The following is a 15,253-nucleotide window of genomic DNA, read 5'->3' on the forward strand; positions in this document are numbered from 1 at the left end:
AGACGCCGCGGGGGCGGAGCCGGCGCCAGCCCCGCCCCGGGCCCCGCCCCCCCCGCGCCGCTCTGCGCTGCCCGCCGTGTCTCGCTGGTGCGCGGGCGGAACGCGGGCGCCGGGCGCGGGCAGGTGGAGGCGGGGGGCGGGCGAGGGGCGGGGCCGGCGGGCGGGGGGCGGGGCCGGGGCTCGGGCCGGGGTGACAGCGCGGCCGCCGCCCCGCGCGGCGCCGCCGCCCCACCCGCATGGAGGGCGGCGGGGAGGCGCTGCCCGCCGAGCTGCGGGAGCTGGCCGGCAAGGTGGGACGGCGGCCGCCCGCCGGGCTGCTGCGGGGGCTGCGGGCCGAGACCGCCCCCGCACCGTCCGCACCGCCGGCACCGCCGGCACCGGCGCGCGGCGCCCGCCCGCCGCTCGCCGACCGCCTCCGGGCGCTCCGCCTCGAGCTGGTGAGTCCCGCGGCACCGGGGGCACTGCCTGTCCGTCCGTCCGTCCGTCCCCCGGTAACTGCCTGTCCGTCCCCCCCCGGTAACTGCCTGCCCTTCCCCGGTAACTGCCTGCCCCCCCGGGGTAACTGCCCCCCGGATAACTGCATCCCCCCGGGTAACTGCCTGCCACCCCCCGGTAACAGCCCCCTCCTAATAGTGCCCCGCGCTCTGCCGGCATTTGGGGACCCCCCCGCCCCCCCTTTGCCTCTGTCCTGTATGGGTTAACAGCCCCCAGCTCATAACCCCCCCCGGCTTTTCTCTGCCCCCCGGCCCACGCAGCATCCCCCCCCCCCGGGGTCCCACGGACCCCTCCGCCCACCTCTGTCCTGCCCCCCTCACCCCACGCACTCCCCACGCCCTGGCTCCGGCAGGGACCGGCGTGTCCCGGGGATCAGGATTTAGGGCAGGGACCTTCGCCAAGGGCACGGTGGTGGGTCCGGCCCTGTGCTCCTGTCTCCCCCCCCCCCCCGCGGCGTGTCACCCCGTGGGTGACAAGGCACAAGCATCGCCGGGAGCTTTCCCGGTGTTCGCTTCCTGCCGGGGCTTCTCTAGTGGCTAGTGGAGGGCTGGGCTCCGGTGGCAGCCTTTCCCGGGGGCCGTGGGAATGCCGGCGGCAGCTTTCTCGCCTCCCTCTCTTCGTGGGGGGAGCAAATACCGGCGGTGCCTGCGCCTCCGGGAAACGTGGCGAGATTGGGCAATGGGTTCAAGTGCTGCTGGGGGAAGGGACTCTCCCACGCTCGCAGGCACACACACGCACACCCCGACACACACGAGCGGGAGGGAATGAGCATCGTTCCCAAAGGGAAACAGGCTAAATACGCCCGCATCCCTGCCTGCCACCCGGGGGGCTGGGGACCCACCCAGCCTGAGCTCTCCGCACCCGTGCTTTGACCGGTTCAATATTCCCCATCGGCGTAAAAGCTTTCATCCTCCCTTGGCTTTCATCCTCCCTCCGCGCCAGCTTCCAGGCTGCACTCTGACCGGAGGAGAAAGGTCTGCGGGCCCTGGGTCGCTCAGAGGAGGAGGAGGAGGAGGAAGCAGCCGTGGCGTTTGCCCTGTCCAGGTGCAGGCAGGGTCTGCAAGGCCTGGCTTTGGCCGTGCGTTGTTAACCTCGGCTCAGAAAAGCTTTTCCTTTCTGTGCCCTGGCTCTTCTCGCTGGCTGGTGAAGAAGCAGGGTCACCTCGCACCCAGGTCAGCAGCCTGGGAATGGCACCCGGGTGCCCAAAACCCAGCACGGGGCTCCCCCCCATCTCCCCGTCCCCATGAACAGAAATCAAAATTCCCCTCCCAGCAACAGAGACCAGCAAACCCAGTGGTCAGAGGAGAAGCTGGCCTGGGAGGGGGCGGTGGGAGGAGAAGACAGCAAATTCCCACTCTCCCCTCCTGGTCCGAGGAGGATGTTTTATCCCTGGGGCTGGATATCTTGAAGGGAGATGGTGCCTGCAAGTTTCTACGCTCTGGGGAGGGGAGCGGGACCGTATCCCCCCGGGGGGATGCTCTCCCCGCCTCTGCCTGCCCTTAGAGAGCATGGGGAGGAGCGCGGTGGTCCCCCCAGCTCCGCTGGCCTGTGGGGTCCCCTTTGAAAGAGGGGGGGACATTTGTGGATGTGGGGGAGGACAGCATTGCAGGATGCGCATGGGGAAACTGAGGCACGGAGCAGTGCAGGTTGTCTCATCCCAGAGTAGGGATCCAGGCGGGTCTCCTCCGCCCCCTGCCACGCACTCAGGACCGCGGTTGCCTTCCTCCCCTCCGGATCCTGCTGCTGCCCTGGGTCCGGATGCCAGCGGGTACCGTGTGGGGAGCACCGGGCAGGCTTTGGGATGGGTATGGGGTTGGTGCGGTGTACCCATCACTGCATCTGGAGGAATATAGAGAGTATAGCGAGCTGCTGGACCTCGGTCTCCTCCCGCACTAACCTTGCCTTGCTGGAGAGGGGGTTTCTCCGGGTGCAACGGGAGTGGGCAGGCTGGCCTGAAATAGCAGCAAATCAACGGCCGACTCTTTCTGACAAACAACACGGAAAGCGGGGAGTGTTTTCCCACCCTCCGCTCTCGGGGTGGCTCCCCTTGCATCTCTGACAGCCACAGTCATGTATGACAGAGAAAAAAGGGGACCCCCCCCGTCTGGGGTTCCCAGTCTTCCTCCTCCTGCGTCTTCTCCCTGCCAAGGCCAGATGCTTTAGCAGCGTGTGCAGAAAAGTCCCTTGTAGGCAGTTTTTCAAATAACTTGCCTAGAAAGGAAGTTTCTGCGCTTCGAAGCTGGCTCCTGCCCCAATCTGGGCACATCGCTGCTATTTTTTATTTAAATCAAGCTTGAGGAGCGTGGGGAGGACATGGGGGGTTGGTGTCGGGTCTCTACAAATCTTTGCCCCTTTTTTTTGTGTCCTCTGGACTGAGAGGCGTCACGTGTCGAAACCCTGGCTGGAGTTTTCCCAGGCTCCTTCCTGGGATGCTTTTGTTGCTGCGCTCGCTGTGGGACCGGAGACGGGGGTCTCAAGAGACCGGCAGGTCACCCGTGGGCGGGTGGGTGACTCTGAGGGCACCGGATGCTGGGGACCGGGCGCTGTGCTTAGAAATGATCCCGGGGGGCTGCGTGGATTTCCGTCACAGCTTGCTGGTGCTGGGGACAGGGCGTGCTTGTGAATGAGTCCGTGGGCATCTGCAGCTCCCAGGCTGCCTGTACCTGTCCTGCAGCGGGTTTTTCTCCCTCTCTCCCCACCACCGCCTTATTCCTTTTCCTGGCAAAATATTTGCGTCCTGCGCAGGGGAAATCCAGTGGCTTTTGGCGGCCAGTATCACACAGACAGGAATGTCTTGGCACGCGGGCCTTTCCATTAGGAAAACAGATGTTTCTGCAGCAACTGAAGTTTTGCAAAGAGCTTTCCCCAGGCTCGGAGGGGCAGGAGTCAGCAAGGCGAGTGCTCTGATCCACAATCCCTGTCCCCCTCTGCCGTCCTTCCCTGTTTTGGGAGCGATTTGGGTCTCAGGCTCCAAATCCTGCCGTGTCATGTTGTCACCAGGCTGGCATCAGACCCTAGAAGGGGGGAAGTAAATGCATGAAGGGGGCCAGCCGAAACAGCCCACGGAGGTGCTGATGGTCCAGCCAGACCCTTGCCCTGAGCAATGCCCCAGCTCATTCCTGCCTGATCCCAGCTGCCTCTCAGGGCTTGGGGGATGCTCTGGGCTCAGATCTGCACCCAGTGCCTCCAGTTCCTTGCTTACCCCATAGGAGACAGTGACATAAGTGCCCTGGATTTATTTCCCTGAGGGGGCTGGTGGCTGGTGGTGCCGTAAGTCATTGGTCCCCAAAGGTTGTGTCCTCAGGTCTTGGACAGGGTCCCCTGGGGTGGCTCCCTGCAGGGTGTTCCCCCATGCCATTCTGTTCATCAAGCAGCGTGGGAGACGTGTGGCCACTGCAGTGGCACCTCTGCCAGGGTGGGCTGGGACTCCGCGCCCTTGGCCACCAGGGTGACCTTGGTCCCCTCAAAAACCCCGCACTCTCTGTCTCCCTGCCAGGCCTACCTACGAGCGGTCGACGTGAAGATCCTGCAGCAGCTGGTGGTGGTGAACGAGGGCATCGAGGCGGTGAAGTGGCTGCTGGAGGAGAGGAGCACGCTGACCAGCCGCTGCAGCAGCCTGGCCAGCAGTCAGTACAGCCTGGTGGAGAGCCAGGCAGCCTCGCGGCGGGGCAGCTGGGACAGCCTGCAGGACCCCAACGACAGGCTGGACAGCATCTCTGTTGGTAGCTACCTGGACACGTTGGCCGATGACATGGATGAGTATTCCCAAACCGCCGCCGAAACCGCTGCCGCATCCGCGCCGGGCAGAGCCCTGGTCAGGGCGGAGCAGGATTGGGTCAGGATCGACCCTGAGAGGGGTCTTGCAAAGCAAGAGAAGGGCAAAGCGGAGCACGAGTGGCCCCACGTGGACCTCTCCCCATCTGGGCTGCCCCAGGATCACCGGTTTGCTAAGGAGCCCCAGGTGGCCAATGGGTATTTGGGCCAGCAGCCCTCCTCTCTGGAACCAGGCAGAGACACCAAATTGCCATCGGGGGCCGGGGAGATGCTGGGGAAGGTGAACCCGGGTGGGAAGGCTCGGAAAGCCGAGGCTGACTTCGAGAACTGCAAACTCAACAGCAAACTGCACCTGGAGTACGATGCCCACTGGCGCTGGCTCCAGTCTCAGGATGATGTGACGTTCTTGTAGCCCGTGGCTTCGCCTTCCCAGTCCAGCTCTCCCAGCTGCCCACTCTGCTTCACTTGTCTCCGCTTGGGAGAGTTGGGGTGGCTGGAGAGGGGGGAACAGGCTGGCTTGGTGGTGTTGCACTGTTCCTCTGACCCCCCCGTCAGTGTTTGGTGATGCAGCCCTAAGGGACGGGGTGCCCGCCCCGCGGCGAATTTCTGGGAGAGGCAGGATGAGGTGGGTCCCTGTAAATTTAATCCTTTGCTCTGGTGTGGTGCTTGCAGGTGGCTGGTCACTCCTCTGTTGTCCTTGATGTTGGTGGCGGAGAAGGGTTGGTGGGGAAACCTGGGACAGCGGGACTCCTGGGACCTCTCCCTGGCTCTGCCTCTGCCCTCTAATCCTCAGCTTCCCATCTGCAAAAACTGGGGACCCTTCCCCCAAACCGGCTACCCAGGGAGGACAGGAGATGCTCCCATGCATCCGCAGCTCGGTGGCACCAGCGTGCTCGGTGCGAGATGTGGGGCAGGACCATCAGCAGGGCATCCCTGTTGGACGTGCTCATTTCCGTCATCGTCTCCAAGGCCAGTGTCCATCCAGGGCAGAGCTGACCTGGGGCACCTGGGGTTTGGCCGCAGCACATGGTGGATGCTAAAAGCCCCTTCCCAGCGGGTGAAGCCCTGCCTGGTTTAAACGCCTCTGTGAAGCCGATCTGAAGCGTGATCAGGGTGGTCACTGTAGCTGCTCCTGTTGGGCTGGGGAGCCTTTGTCCGTGCCCTGCGGAGGAAGGATGGCCGCGCAGACTTCCCCTCCCGATGTGATTACACAAAACACTTGGGTGGGAGATGGAGATCCCGTTCTCCCGGTTTGTTTCTGGACTGTCTCCCACCTCGGGACCAGGTCCTGCAGAAACCCGGCAGCGTACGGGCAGCCTGGTAGAGCCTGCGGGGCTCAGACTCAGAAAGGCTCATGCTTTCCCCTGACGCAGCGTGATGGGGGTGATGGCTGGGATTCTCCATCTGTGTGATGAATGGGGCCGGGTCTCTGCCCCCTACCAGCAACCAGAAATACGAGGCTCCTCTGCCGGGGTGGATTTGCAGCAACCCTGCCCTGGAGACATCTTCTCCGTCCTTCTAGCCTTGGCTTCTGCCTGTGCCTTTTACTGTCCACCCACCATGCCTCCCAGCACACGCCTCGCTGGCTTGTAGAGCATGGCTTGCAGCTGGAGCTGTGTGCGAGCTTGGGCAGGACCCGCTCCCTTCACCAGATGATGCAGGGAAGGACCTGGGCATCCCGCAGCCCCCTGCTTCAAGGAGAGGGGCTCTTCCCCATGCGTGGACAAGCCTGGAGGGTCCTGGCTTCACAACCCACGGGTGCATCTGTCCCCAGCCAAGTGCTGTGACGGCTTTGCTTTTGCCACAGTGCTGTTGTTCCCTTGCCTGCATGGGTCGCAGCCTGGCTCTTTCCCTGCTGGGGTGGTGCGAGTGGAGACAACATCTCCTGAAGTCAATGGGAAGCCAAGAGAGAGGGAAGACCTGGCTGTGACTATTTCTAGGTGCGAGATGTGAGCTGGCTGTGGTTAGGAAGGCGGTCGGGTGTACGATGGGTTCAGCTTTGTATCTCTGAAGCAGCACTTCAGTGGAAACTGCTCTCCGTGCCGAGACCCCCGAGCACCCTCCCTTCCCCCCGCAGATCCTCGGGGCTTCCCTGGATGGACACGGAGAGCAGGACAACGTCCAAAATTCCCAGAGACGGCACCTGCCGAGGACTTGGGGGAATCCCAGCAAACCAGGACCAGGCTGCCCTACACGAGCATCCCATCTGCCTGCCCTGGAGCAGCTGTGCTTGGCTTGCCATCGCCTGTGAGCAGCTCGTGGCTCCTTGCGTAGCTCTGCTGCTGCCGCTGAGCCGCCACGTCCCCCAAGGCTGGCTGTCTCCCGCTTTCCTTCTAGCCCTGCATGCAATGAATCAGCTGAGGGTCCCCGGGGGAGACGGGGTAAGTCCTCCAGCGCTGTTAAAATCGTTCTCGACAAAAAAATAGCTGGCTTAATAAATGGTAGCGTTTCTCCCAGGCCATGCTGTCGGTGCTTTGCCAAGCTTATGGGCGTTTCTAGGGGAAGGGAAGGGGCTCTGGTCTGAAACCCCCTGGAGCTGCTGCCAGCTCTGCAGGCAGGGCAGGTTTAGCCCCCAGTCCTGAGACAGGCACAGACCACGTGTCTGGGGATCTGTCCCTTGTCACATCAAGGTGGTGACACCTAAAAGTCGTGCTTCCTGAAGCAGCTGGATACCTGAGCATGTCTGCTGGGGGTGAGGCTGCTGGTGAGACTGGATCTCGGAGAGATGGGGCGTACTGAGCTCGGCTGATCTATGTCTCCAGCTACAGATGGCAGCTTCACCCCTCCTGCCCCAAATTTCCAGGGAAGATCTTTCAAGGTGTTTGTCAGCCCCGTTAGCTGTGCTGGGGTCTCTGTTTGCTTCTCTTCTCCCCCCTCCACCCAGAACATGCAGGGAGGGGTCTGGGTGTAGGGCAGGGACTTCTCCAGCCCAGCCCGGGGCAGGAGCAGCCGCAGCCCTGATTTCAGGCTGTTGGGATTTGCTCCTGAGTGGGTCCCTTTAAAACCACTGGAGCTGGTGCTCATGCAAACATCAGCCTTTCCAAAGCAAACACAAGCCGCTTATCCAGCCCTGCCATCCTGGCCTCAGCATCCGTTCCGGCTCCTGGCTTTGAAACCATGAGCTTTTGCAGATGGAGAGGTGGATGCTGGAGCCAGCAGGACTCGGCAGGATTTCCCCATTTTCTGCTGGGCTGAGGTAAAAAATAAAATAAGATGAAGAAAACCTTAGAAAGAAAACACCCAGCCCATTCCTCTTCCAAACCTAGACCCCGGTGGTCAGACGGCTCTGTATTGCCGCAGATGAGCCTTTGCTGGGGTTCCCCTGGGCATAGACTCTTCAGCCTAGCTTACAGGAGCCTAAGTTGCCCATAGCCCCAAAATCTGGGTATCCCCCAAATCGCAGCCCTTGGAGCTGGAGGGATGGGTGAGACCTTCTCACAGTTTTCCTGCCATCCCCTGCCCTGTCCCTGGGCTGCCTGGACGAGGGGTCACCACCTGCGTGCGCTTTGCCCAGGCACATGCAGACCCAATGTGTCCCAAACCTGCCCTGGGGAAGCACCCCGGGGACCTCTGTCTTGCTGTAAGGTGGGTGCAGCAATGGGGTGCAGAGCACCCATGGGTGGGGACAGCCCGCAGCACAGCTCTGCAGCCTCTCTCCTTGCCGCTGCCCGGGGAGGAGCGGTCTGCCTGGCCCTGCCTGCTTCTGCCCTTGGGCTGTTCTTGGGCTGTTCAGCGCCAGTATCAGGTAAGAAAACAAGCAGATAAAGCAGGCAGGGTCTCAGCTGGTGCCAGAAAACACCCGCCTCTGTTACAATAAAAACACCAGCAAGCCAATTTTTTTTTTTTAAGATATACACGGAGATTAGACTGTCTTAACGAGGCAGTAAAACACTTTAATAGCTCTCCTTGCTAGTTATTAAAAAGTCCCCTGGGCTTTCCCCTCCCTGCGTGCAGCTCAGCTCCGAAAGGGCCTGTCCCCTGTGCGCTGCAGCCATTTAAGCAATTTATGTTCGTTCCTGTGGGGAGGCAGCATGAAAATAATCTTTTCCCGGGGTGGGGGGAGAGCCTGGTCCCCACGGTCGGAAGGGAGGTGGCTTCTAGCCCCTCTGCCAACCACCGTGGCCTTTGGTTTGGCAGCCCCATGGCCCCATACAACACGTGGACTCGCTGGTGTGGGGTGCATTGCCACGGGGTGTCCCGGGGAGCGGGTGCAGGGGATGCGTGGGTGCAAGCGCAGCTTGCGGGGTCAGATCCTGGCACCTCCACCCTCCTCGGGCTGTGGCGGGGATGCTCCCGGTTATCCCTTGTACCGTTCCCCGTGCATCATTCAGGGATCAGATCCTGGGAGGAAAACTGTGGATTAGGGCTGCTTGGGGCTGCTCTAAAATGCACCCTTTGGGCCGTGCATAACCACCGGCTTGTCTCGAACCTCCCTGCCATGGCCCTGCCTCTGGCACCCCCTGCTCGGAGATGAAAAGATAAGAAAAGGTCCAGACGAAGCAAGTCTAACCCGGGGCTGACTGCGTCGTGCCCGCTGGTTCCCCAAGCTGAGCACGGGCTGCCTTGCAGGGTGAGCTGCCTGCACATCAAACCCTTTGAGAGAAGGTTTTCAGCCAGAGCGGTGTGATGACGTGACCCAGTGACACCAGTGGCAGTGGGGGGGTGTCCCTCAGGCCACCCCAGCCCCTGGGGAATGTTGAGCCCGTGCACCCCTCGGTTCTCTGTAAGTCTTGCTGGGGAGCAGCATTGCGAGCAGAGCCCTGGGCTTGCGCTGCCTGACCCGTTGCAGGCAGTGTGGGGCAGGAGAGGCCAACAAATGGGGCAGGAAGGGCTGGTTATGCCCCCAAGCCCTGCTCTCAGCCTGCCCTATTTTGGCAGCCAGGATGGTCTCCTGGGAAAGGCTGAAGTGTTGGTGCCGGTCGAAGCAAAGCGGTGATCCGCAGGGAGAGCCCTGTGATGCCAAAACAAGCTCCAGTTCAGGATGGCATTCAGTCCCGGCCCCGGGGGACCTGGCACCCAGCCTGGCCCCATCATCCAGCTCTCTTCCAGCCAGCACTTCTCACCCAGCCCGCTCCCCACGCCCTGCCCAGGACCCCCCAGCACGGGGTTAAACCAGCCCAGCGGAGGGTTCTTGTGTCCTGGGTTTCCAGTAGTTTCCAGCTTTTCCTTCTCACTGGCCCAGGGTTACAGGTCTCCAAGACAAGAACCTCCTACAGGTTTTGTGCAGAAGCAGCTGAGGAGAAGGGAGAGATGTCACCCAGTGCCCATCGTCTAAGGAAAAGGCTCGTACCGTGCGCTCAGCCTCTATTACACACTGGAGAAGCCACACCGGGCAGGGATGCTCTGACTGCCCAAGGTGGCTCAGGCACCAGGAGCCTCATGGTCACCTCCTGCCTCCTCCCCACCCGTGGGACCCCCCCCGAGCTCTCCCCCCAGCTCTGCTCTTGGTGTCAGCGGCTGAGTGACCGAGAAGCTGGTGAACACGGGGACAAAGCTGGAGCGCGAGCCAGGAGCAAGCTCAACCTTTGGGAAACTCCTCCTCGGGCTGTTCCCTGCCTGGGCTGGCAGCTGGCCAGGCCTTTGCTTTGGAGACTAATCCTCTGGTTTCAGAACTTCCTGGCGCTCCTTGGGAGTGAAAAACAAGCGTGACTGCTCCGGGCCTCATGGGTGTGTGGGCATGGGTGGGTGATGAGGACAAGCTTGGGCTTGGGGACGCTGGGTGGTGAGAAGGAGTGGTGGCACAGCTCTCTCCATCCTCCTTCCTGGGTGGTGGGCACCCACCTTGGTCCATCAGGGTCCCAGCTGTGCTACCTTCTCCTTCCCACTTGCATGCCCCATCACTTGGCAAGAGTCCCCTCGGCTTCCCATGCAGGGCTGGGACCTGGGGATGCCCCCACTCAATGCCACCCCAGGGGTGACACCAAAAGCCGCGTGTGCCCAGGAGACGTGTGCGCTCCTGTCACCGCCTCCTGCCTGCCAGCCCTGCTTTGGTCCCTGGTGGGGAGGGGAAGAAAAATCTGAATTGCTCTTCCGAGAAATTAATCTGCTTTCACCGTCTTAGCGCAGCCTGACCTAGAAGAACCCCCCCTGTTTGGTTGGTTGTTTTTTTTTTTCCATGGGGTGTTTAAAGGGAAAATTAAAGCAAATGTGTTGCAAAGAGGCTGTGGGAGGCAGGGGCCAGACCTGCAGCAGGGGGAAAGCAATGCAGGCAGGGTCTGAACGGTGTTAGGCAGGATTTCCCGTGCTGCCCTCTCCTACGAGACCCTCTGGTCCCAGGGGCTGGAGAAAATTTCATCTGCCGTGGGCAGTAAAACAGACACAGGAAAAGGTTAAAAGACGTGTTGGGTTCCCCCTGGCAGGGTGCAGAGTCAGGGGGACTTTTGGCTGGAGAGAAGTAAAAGCTGAGCTGCTTAAGGGAGAAATGGCGTGGCAGCCAGGAGGGCAGCGGGGGCTGGCAGGGGAGGGCAGGGACGCTGCCTGGCCAGGGCTGATGTCCCTGTGCTGCACGGCCACCTCTCAGGGGGATGTCAGGATATGTCCCCATTGGAGACACCAGCGGGGAAGGATGGGGAGCAGGACCAGAGGGGGATGTCCCCAAACAGGAGCGAAGCAGCTGCAGCGTTTCCTGCCCTCCCTGGATGGCCGTGGCCCTGGGGGTGACTGGGACTGGGGCTGGGCGGGGGGACAGCGCTGGTCACCGGGACGGGGATGGGAGGTGAAATATGCCTCATATGCCTCTCCCAGGCACCCTCTCCCGCCCCATCACACCTCCTGCTGCCCCATTTCACATCCCTTCTTCCCAGCCCTCTCCATCCCCAGGGATGAAGCCTGGATGACCCAAATGCCATCCCTGGCTTTGTGGGCGCAGCCCGGGTAAGGGAAACCAGCCACCCCAGCACCAAAACCACCCCAATAAAACACTGAAGCTCATGTCTTGGGGGTTACATCCAGGCGTGGAGCTTCATCAGCCTTTAAAGCTCATCGGCTGCCCTGCAACAGGCTCTGCTCCTGTGCTGCGGGGTCAGGAGCGCTCTGCCCCTTCCCCGCTCCCTCCCTGCCTCAGTTTCCCTCTTATTAAAGGTGGGGGGAATTAGAAAGCAAGGAAACTTCCAGTCTCCCCCAGCTCCTCCTGCTCCCGGGGACTTTCTTGTGGCTGTGCCGCGGGGCTGGTTCCAGCTCTGCAAGTCTCGGAGCAGAGCAGGGAGGCCAGCCAGTTGCTCCAGTGCTCATCCATGTGTCTCTGTACGTCTGTCTGTCTGTCCCTCCCTGTCAGAGTGCTGTGACTGGGAGGGGGGGTACAACACTTGTGGCCCTCCAGTGCCTTCTGCAAAGGGGTTTTGAACCCAGAACCAGCCCCAGCCTGGATCTGTGCCCTGGGAGAGAGGCGATGCAGGGAACTGAAGGGGTTCGAGGCAGTTTTTGGGCAGCAGCCCCCATTTTGGAGGCTCAGCCCCGGGCCTCGGGGCAGGAGGGCGCGGGCGGTGTGAGTAGTGGGGATTATGGCTGCTATAAAAAGCACCAGCATCTCTTGCCCCTGCTCCCTAAGGCGCTTAGGGGAGGAAAGAGGGACTTAAAGAGTGACCTCCTGCACTGAAGAGGTGCAGGGACTGGTGCAGTTGGAGCAGCCTGGCACCCTCATCAGCCCCCTTCCCTCTCAGCAACCCCCCAAAACCTTCCCTGGGTAAAGCAGCCCCCGGCACTTCTTCCCATGGACCTTCTCCCTGGGCCCCTGATGTTGGATGGCCAGAGCCCTGTCCCCTGCTCAGAGGACATGGAGGACAAGGAAAGGGCTGGCGGGGGGAGAGCCCAGCCTGGAGCGGGGGTCCTGGTAGGTGAGAAGAGCAGATGAGGTTGCTGTACCATTTGCACTGGCCCCCCTACAGCTCTCCCTTCCCCATCCTCCCAGCCTTGCTCATCTGCCTGGTCCTGTCCTGCCACCCTGCTTCAGAGGTCCTCTGAGGGTGCTGGAGATCTCCAAAAAGCAGCCAGCTGCAGGGGTGGGTGGCTGGACTGAAAGCCTCTGATTTCTTGGAGGGACAGGGCTGCTTTCAGCCAAAAGCCACACTCTGCCTCCAGTGTCTGGATGCAAAATGGCTTCACGGCTTCTTGGGACTCCCCAACAGGCTCGCAAAGATCCTCAGAGCTCAGCACTAGTGCAGTGTCTGGTGACATGTTTGGGGACAAATTAGGGGGAAGGCAGGTGCTAGATGACGGCAATGATGCAGGGATGGGGGGATGCGAAGGAAGGTGGCAGGGGAAACTGCTGTCCTCTACGGTTTTGCCCTGGCATGTGGCAGGTTCCAGCTGGGTCAGTAGAGAAAGCAGCTACAGCCATGGGGTCCTGCACAGCTCCAGTGCCAGCCTGGCTCCTGGCGCTGGCCAGGCGTGACCCTGGAGCTCACGGAGATGGTCGTGAGCGTGCACACCTCCATGCACACCCCTGCAATGTTACCCGAGGGCTGGGTCGGTCCGGGGGATGGACACGGCACGGCATCCCTCCCTGCATCCCTGCAAAAGAGGGTTTTCAACGCGGGGGTCCTGGGTCCAGGAGGCCGAGGAGGGGAGCGGGCCGAGGGGGCTTCCTCGTTGGCCCCTTCCCAGCCCCGAGCAGCCCGGCGGACCCTGGCGCAGGCGGCCACAGGAGGGAGCTTGGCTCCGTCCTTCGCCTCCTGCTCGGAGGAGAGCGGCCTGGGGTGGGCGACAGCCCCGGGTGTGAGCTGCTGCTCGGTGCAGAAGCAGCTCCCCATGGTCAAACCACGGCATGTGGGACCCGGGGTGTCTTGGGAAGGGAGCAAGAAGCCGGCTGGAGCAGAGGTGGCTGTCTCCATCCTCGGGGAAGCCCCCACCTTATTTCCAGCAGCTGATGGGCGACGGGTCCCAACGCAGAAGAGCTGTCAGGGCTGTTGCCTGCAGCCACGGGGGACCAGTCATGCCAGTCAGTGGCACGTCCCCATGGCAGGGACCGGTCCCTTTGAAAGCAGTGCCAGTGCTGGACACATGGTCTCACCGTCCCCCCCACAGCAGTGGCCGGGGGCACCTGGGTGACCCCAATGTCCAGCCTCTAGATGTTGAAAGGGCAGGGGAGCAAGGAAACCAGCCCCCCCAACCCGTACGATCTCCTGTCCCCCAGGAATCTGAACTGGTCCCCAGTTTCCCCAGCCCACAGCCAGCTCCGGCGCTGCAGTCCCGCTCCCAGGGACAGACCCGGGACCACCCAGCATCCCCCCGCGCTGCCATGGCATTGCTGCCTGGCTCCCCTCGACAGTCCCAGTGCGGGAGCTGGTTGGCAGCTGCCAGAGCAGCCACGGTACAAACCCAGCGCCAAAAAAATGGGAGAAAAAGGATGGTGGGAGCGATGACGTATCTGATTGGAAATGATTAATTACTGGGGGGAGGCTTGTGGTACTGCTACTGCCTTTGCTTGCTGCAAAGCTGACAAAGCCCCAGCGTGGGACCGCTGGTAATGGCTCTCATTAAAAGCCATCAGAGCAGGAGGTTGAAACCACATCCATTTTCCCTAACCGCTTTCAGAAGGGGAAAATGATGCCCTGGCCCCTGCTATTAGGGGTGCACTGCGTTCCTCAGGCTGGGAAGGCAGGGCTCGTTTCCCTGAACGCAGAGGCAGAAGTCCTGACCACTTGCCTTTTCCCGGGATCAGGTCTCTGGCGCGTCGGTACAGCCTTTTTTTTAAGTTCAGGGAAGATGTGGAGATCAAAAGGGTCTTCATAAAGAAGAGGCACCGGGACCAAGGAACGAGCTTGGCCCCGCTACCTCCGCTCTGCTGTACACAGTAATGATGGATCCTGGTTTAAAACCCCGAGCGGAGCAATTAAATATTGGCCTTAAAATACCAATGAAACCATCAGGACACTCCTTTTCCCACTTGGTTTGGGAGCTCCCCGCCATGTTGGCTGCTGCTGGCTTCCCCTGAGCCCCTTAAAAAGGGGTGAGCAGGGATCTGCCTGGAGTTGGCAATGGGAAAGGATGCCTTTGGGCAGAGAGAAGTGGCAGGAAGAGAGAAGGGCGGTTTTGGGTGGCGGTGCCCTGGCAGGGAAGAGGAAGGCACCCAGGGAGATGAGGAAGGTCTCCCCCCTCCATCAGTGCATGCACATGTGGCTGACCCCAGCACAGAGCCAGTACCCCTCATGGTGGCAGCCAGTTTGGGGGTGACGAGGGGGATGGCCACGCTGGGATGAGTCTGAGGGATGCAGCTGTATAGGGGATATTTTCCCCCGTGGGGGGAAAATAGTGGGGTTATTTTCCCCCGTGGGGTCCCTGCCCTCCCCTCCAGCCACTTTCCTCGGAGAACGGGGGGTTTGCTGGGTCCCGACAGGACTGCTCCTGGTCAAGGGATGCTGGGCTCAACCAGAGCTGGTGGTGGCAGGGAGGTGGTGGCCCTTGCCTGGCCCTGGGCACAGGGAAGGAAGGGTCCTTGGGGAGGTGGCCTGGGCTGGCCCTGGGACTGTCACCCCTCTGCCCCACAGCCGCAGGACGCACCTGGTGAAACAGGCTGCGAGCTGGAGCTGCAAAACTAAGGGGAGGAGTGACAGCCCAGGCAGGTCATCGACGTACCGGGCTGGATTTGGCCCCTGCTGACCTTCCAGTGCCTTTCTGCAGCCCCCGGCTGCAGCCCCAGCTCCCTGCAGCATCCTGAGTCTGTCCCCAGAAACACAGACAGCCCCGCTTCTCATGCAGCCTCCTCGTTTCCTTCACCCTTTTCACCACCCCATCCCCAGGACAGCCGTGTGCCAAAGGACTGCCCGGCTCCTCTCCGACTCATTTCTCTTGTGAGCTTTGTTTGGTGGGTGTATTTTGCATTTGGTTTTTTTTTTCTTTTTTTTTGCTATTCACAGGGAAGAAAGGGAGCTCATGAACCCATGGGCAGACGTCAGGGCAGGACTGATGAGCCTGGGAGAAGGAGCGATGCCGCCTGCCCCAGCAAGGTCCTTAGATCTTGGCAAAAGCGGGGTGAGGAGGGCTTTGC

General features: G+C 61.5%; 1 protein-coding gene across 1 annotated transcript; it reads left to right on the forward strand.

The window, feature by feature from the left end:
- The first annotated feature begins 163 nt into the window (after positions 1-163).
- On the forward strand, positions 164-6,728 carry LURAP1 (leucine rich adaptor protein 1). The gene is made up of 2 exons (XM_075508698.1): positions 164-437; positions 3,992-6,728. Exons 1-2 carry the CDS (start codon positions 237-239, stop codon positions 4,679-4,681), a joined length of 891 nt encoding a protein of 296 aa, XP_075364813.1. The 5' UTR covers positions 164-236; the 3' UTR covers positions 4,682-6,728.
- Positions 6,729-15,253: the final 8,525 nt, after the last annotated feature.

This window comes from Mycteria americana, chromosome 7 (assembly GCF_035582795.1).
Source record: "Mycteria americana isolate JAX WOST 10 ecotype Jacksonville Zoo and Gardens chromosome 7, USCA_MyAme_1.0, whole genome shotgun sequence".
NCBI classification, from domain to species: Eukaryota; Metazoa; Chordata; class Aves; order Ciconiiformes; family Ciconiidae; genus Mycteria; species Mycteria americana.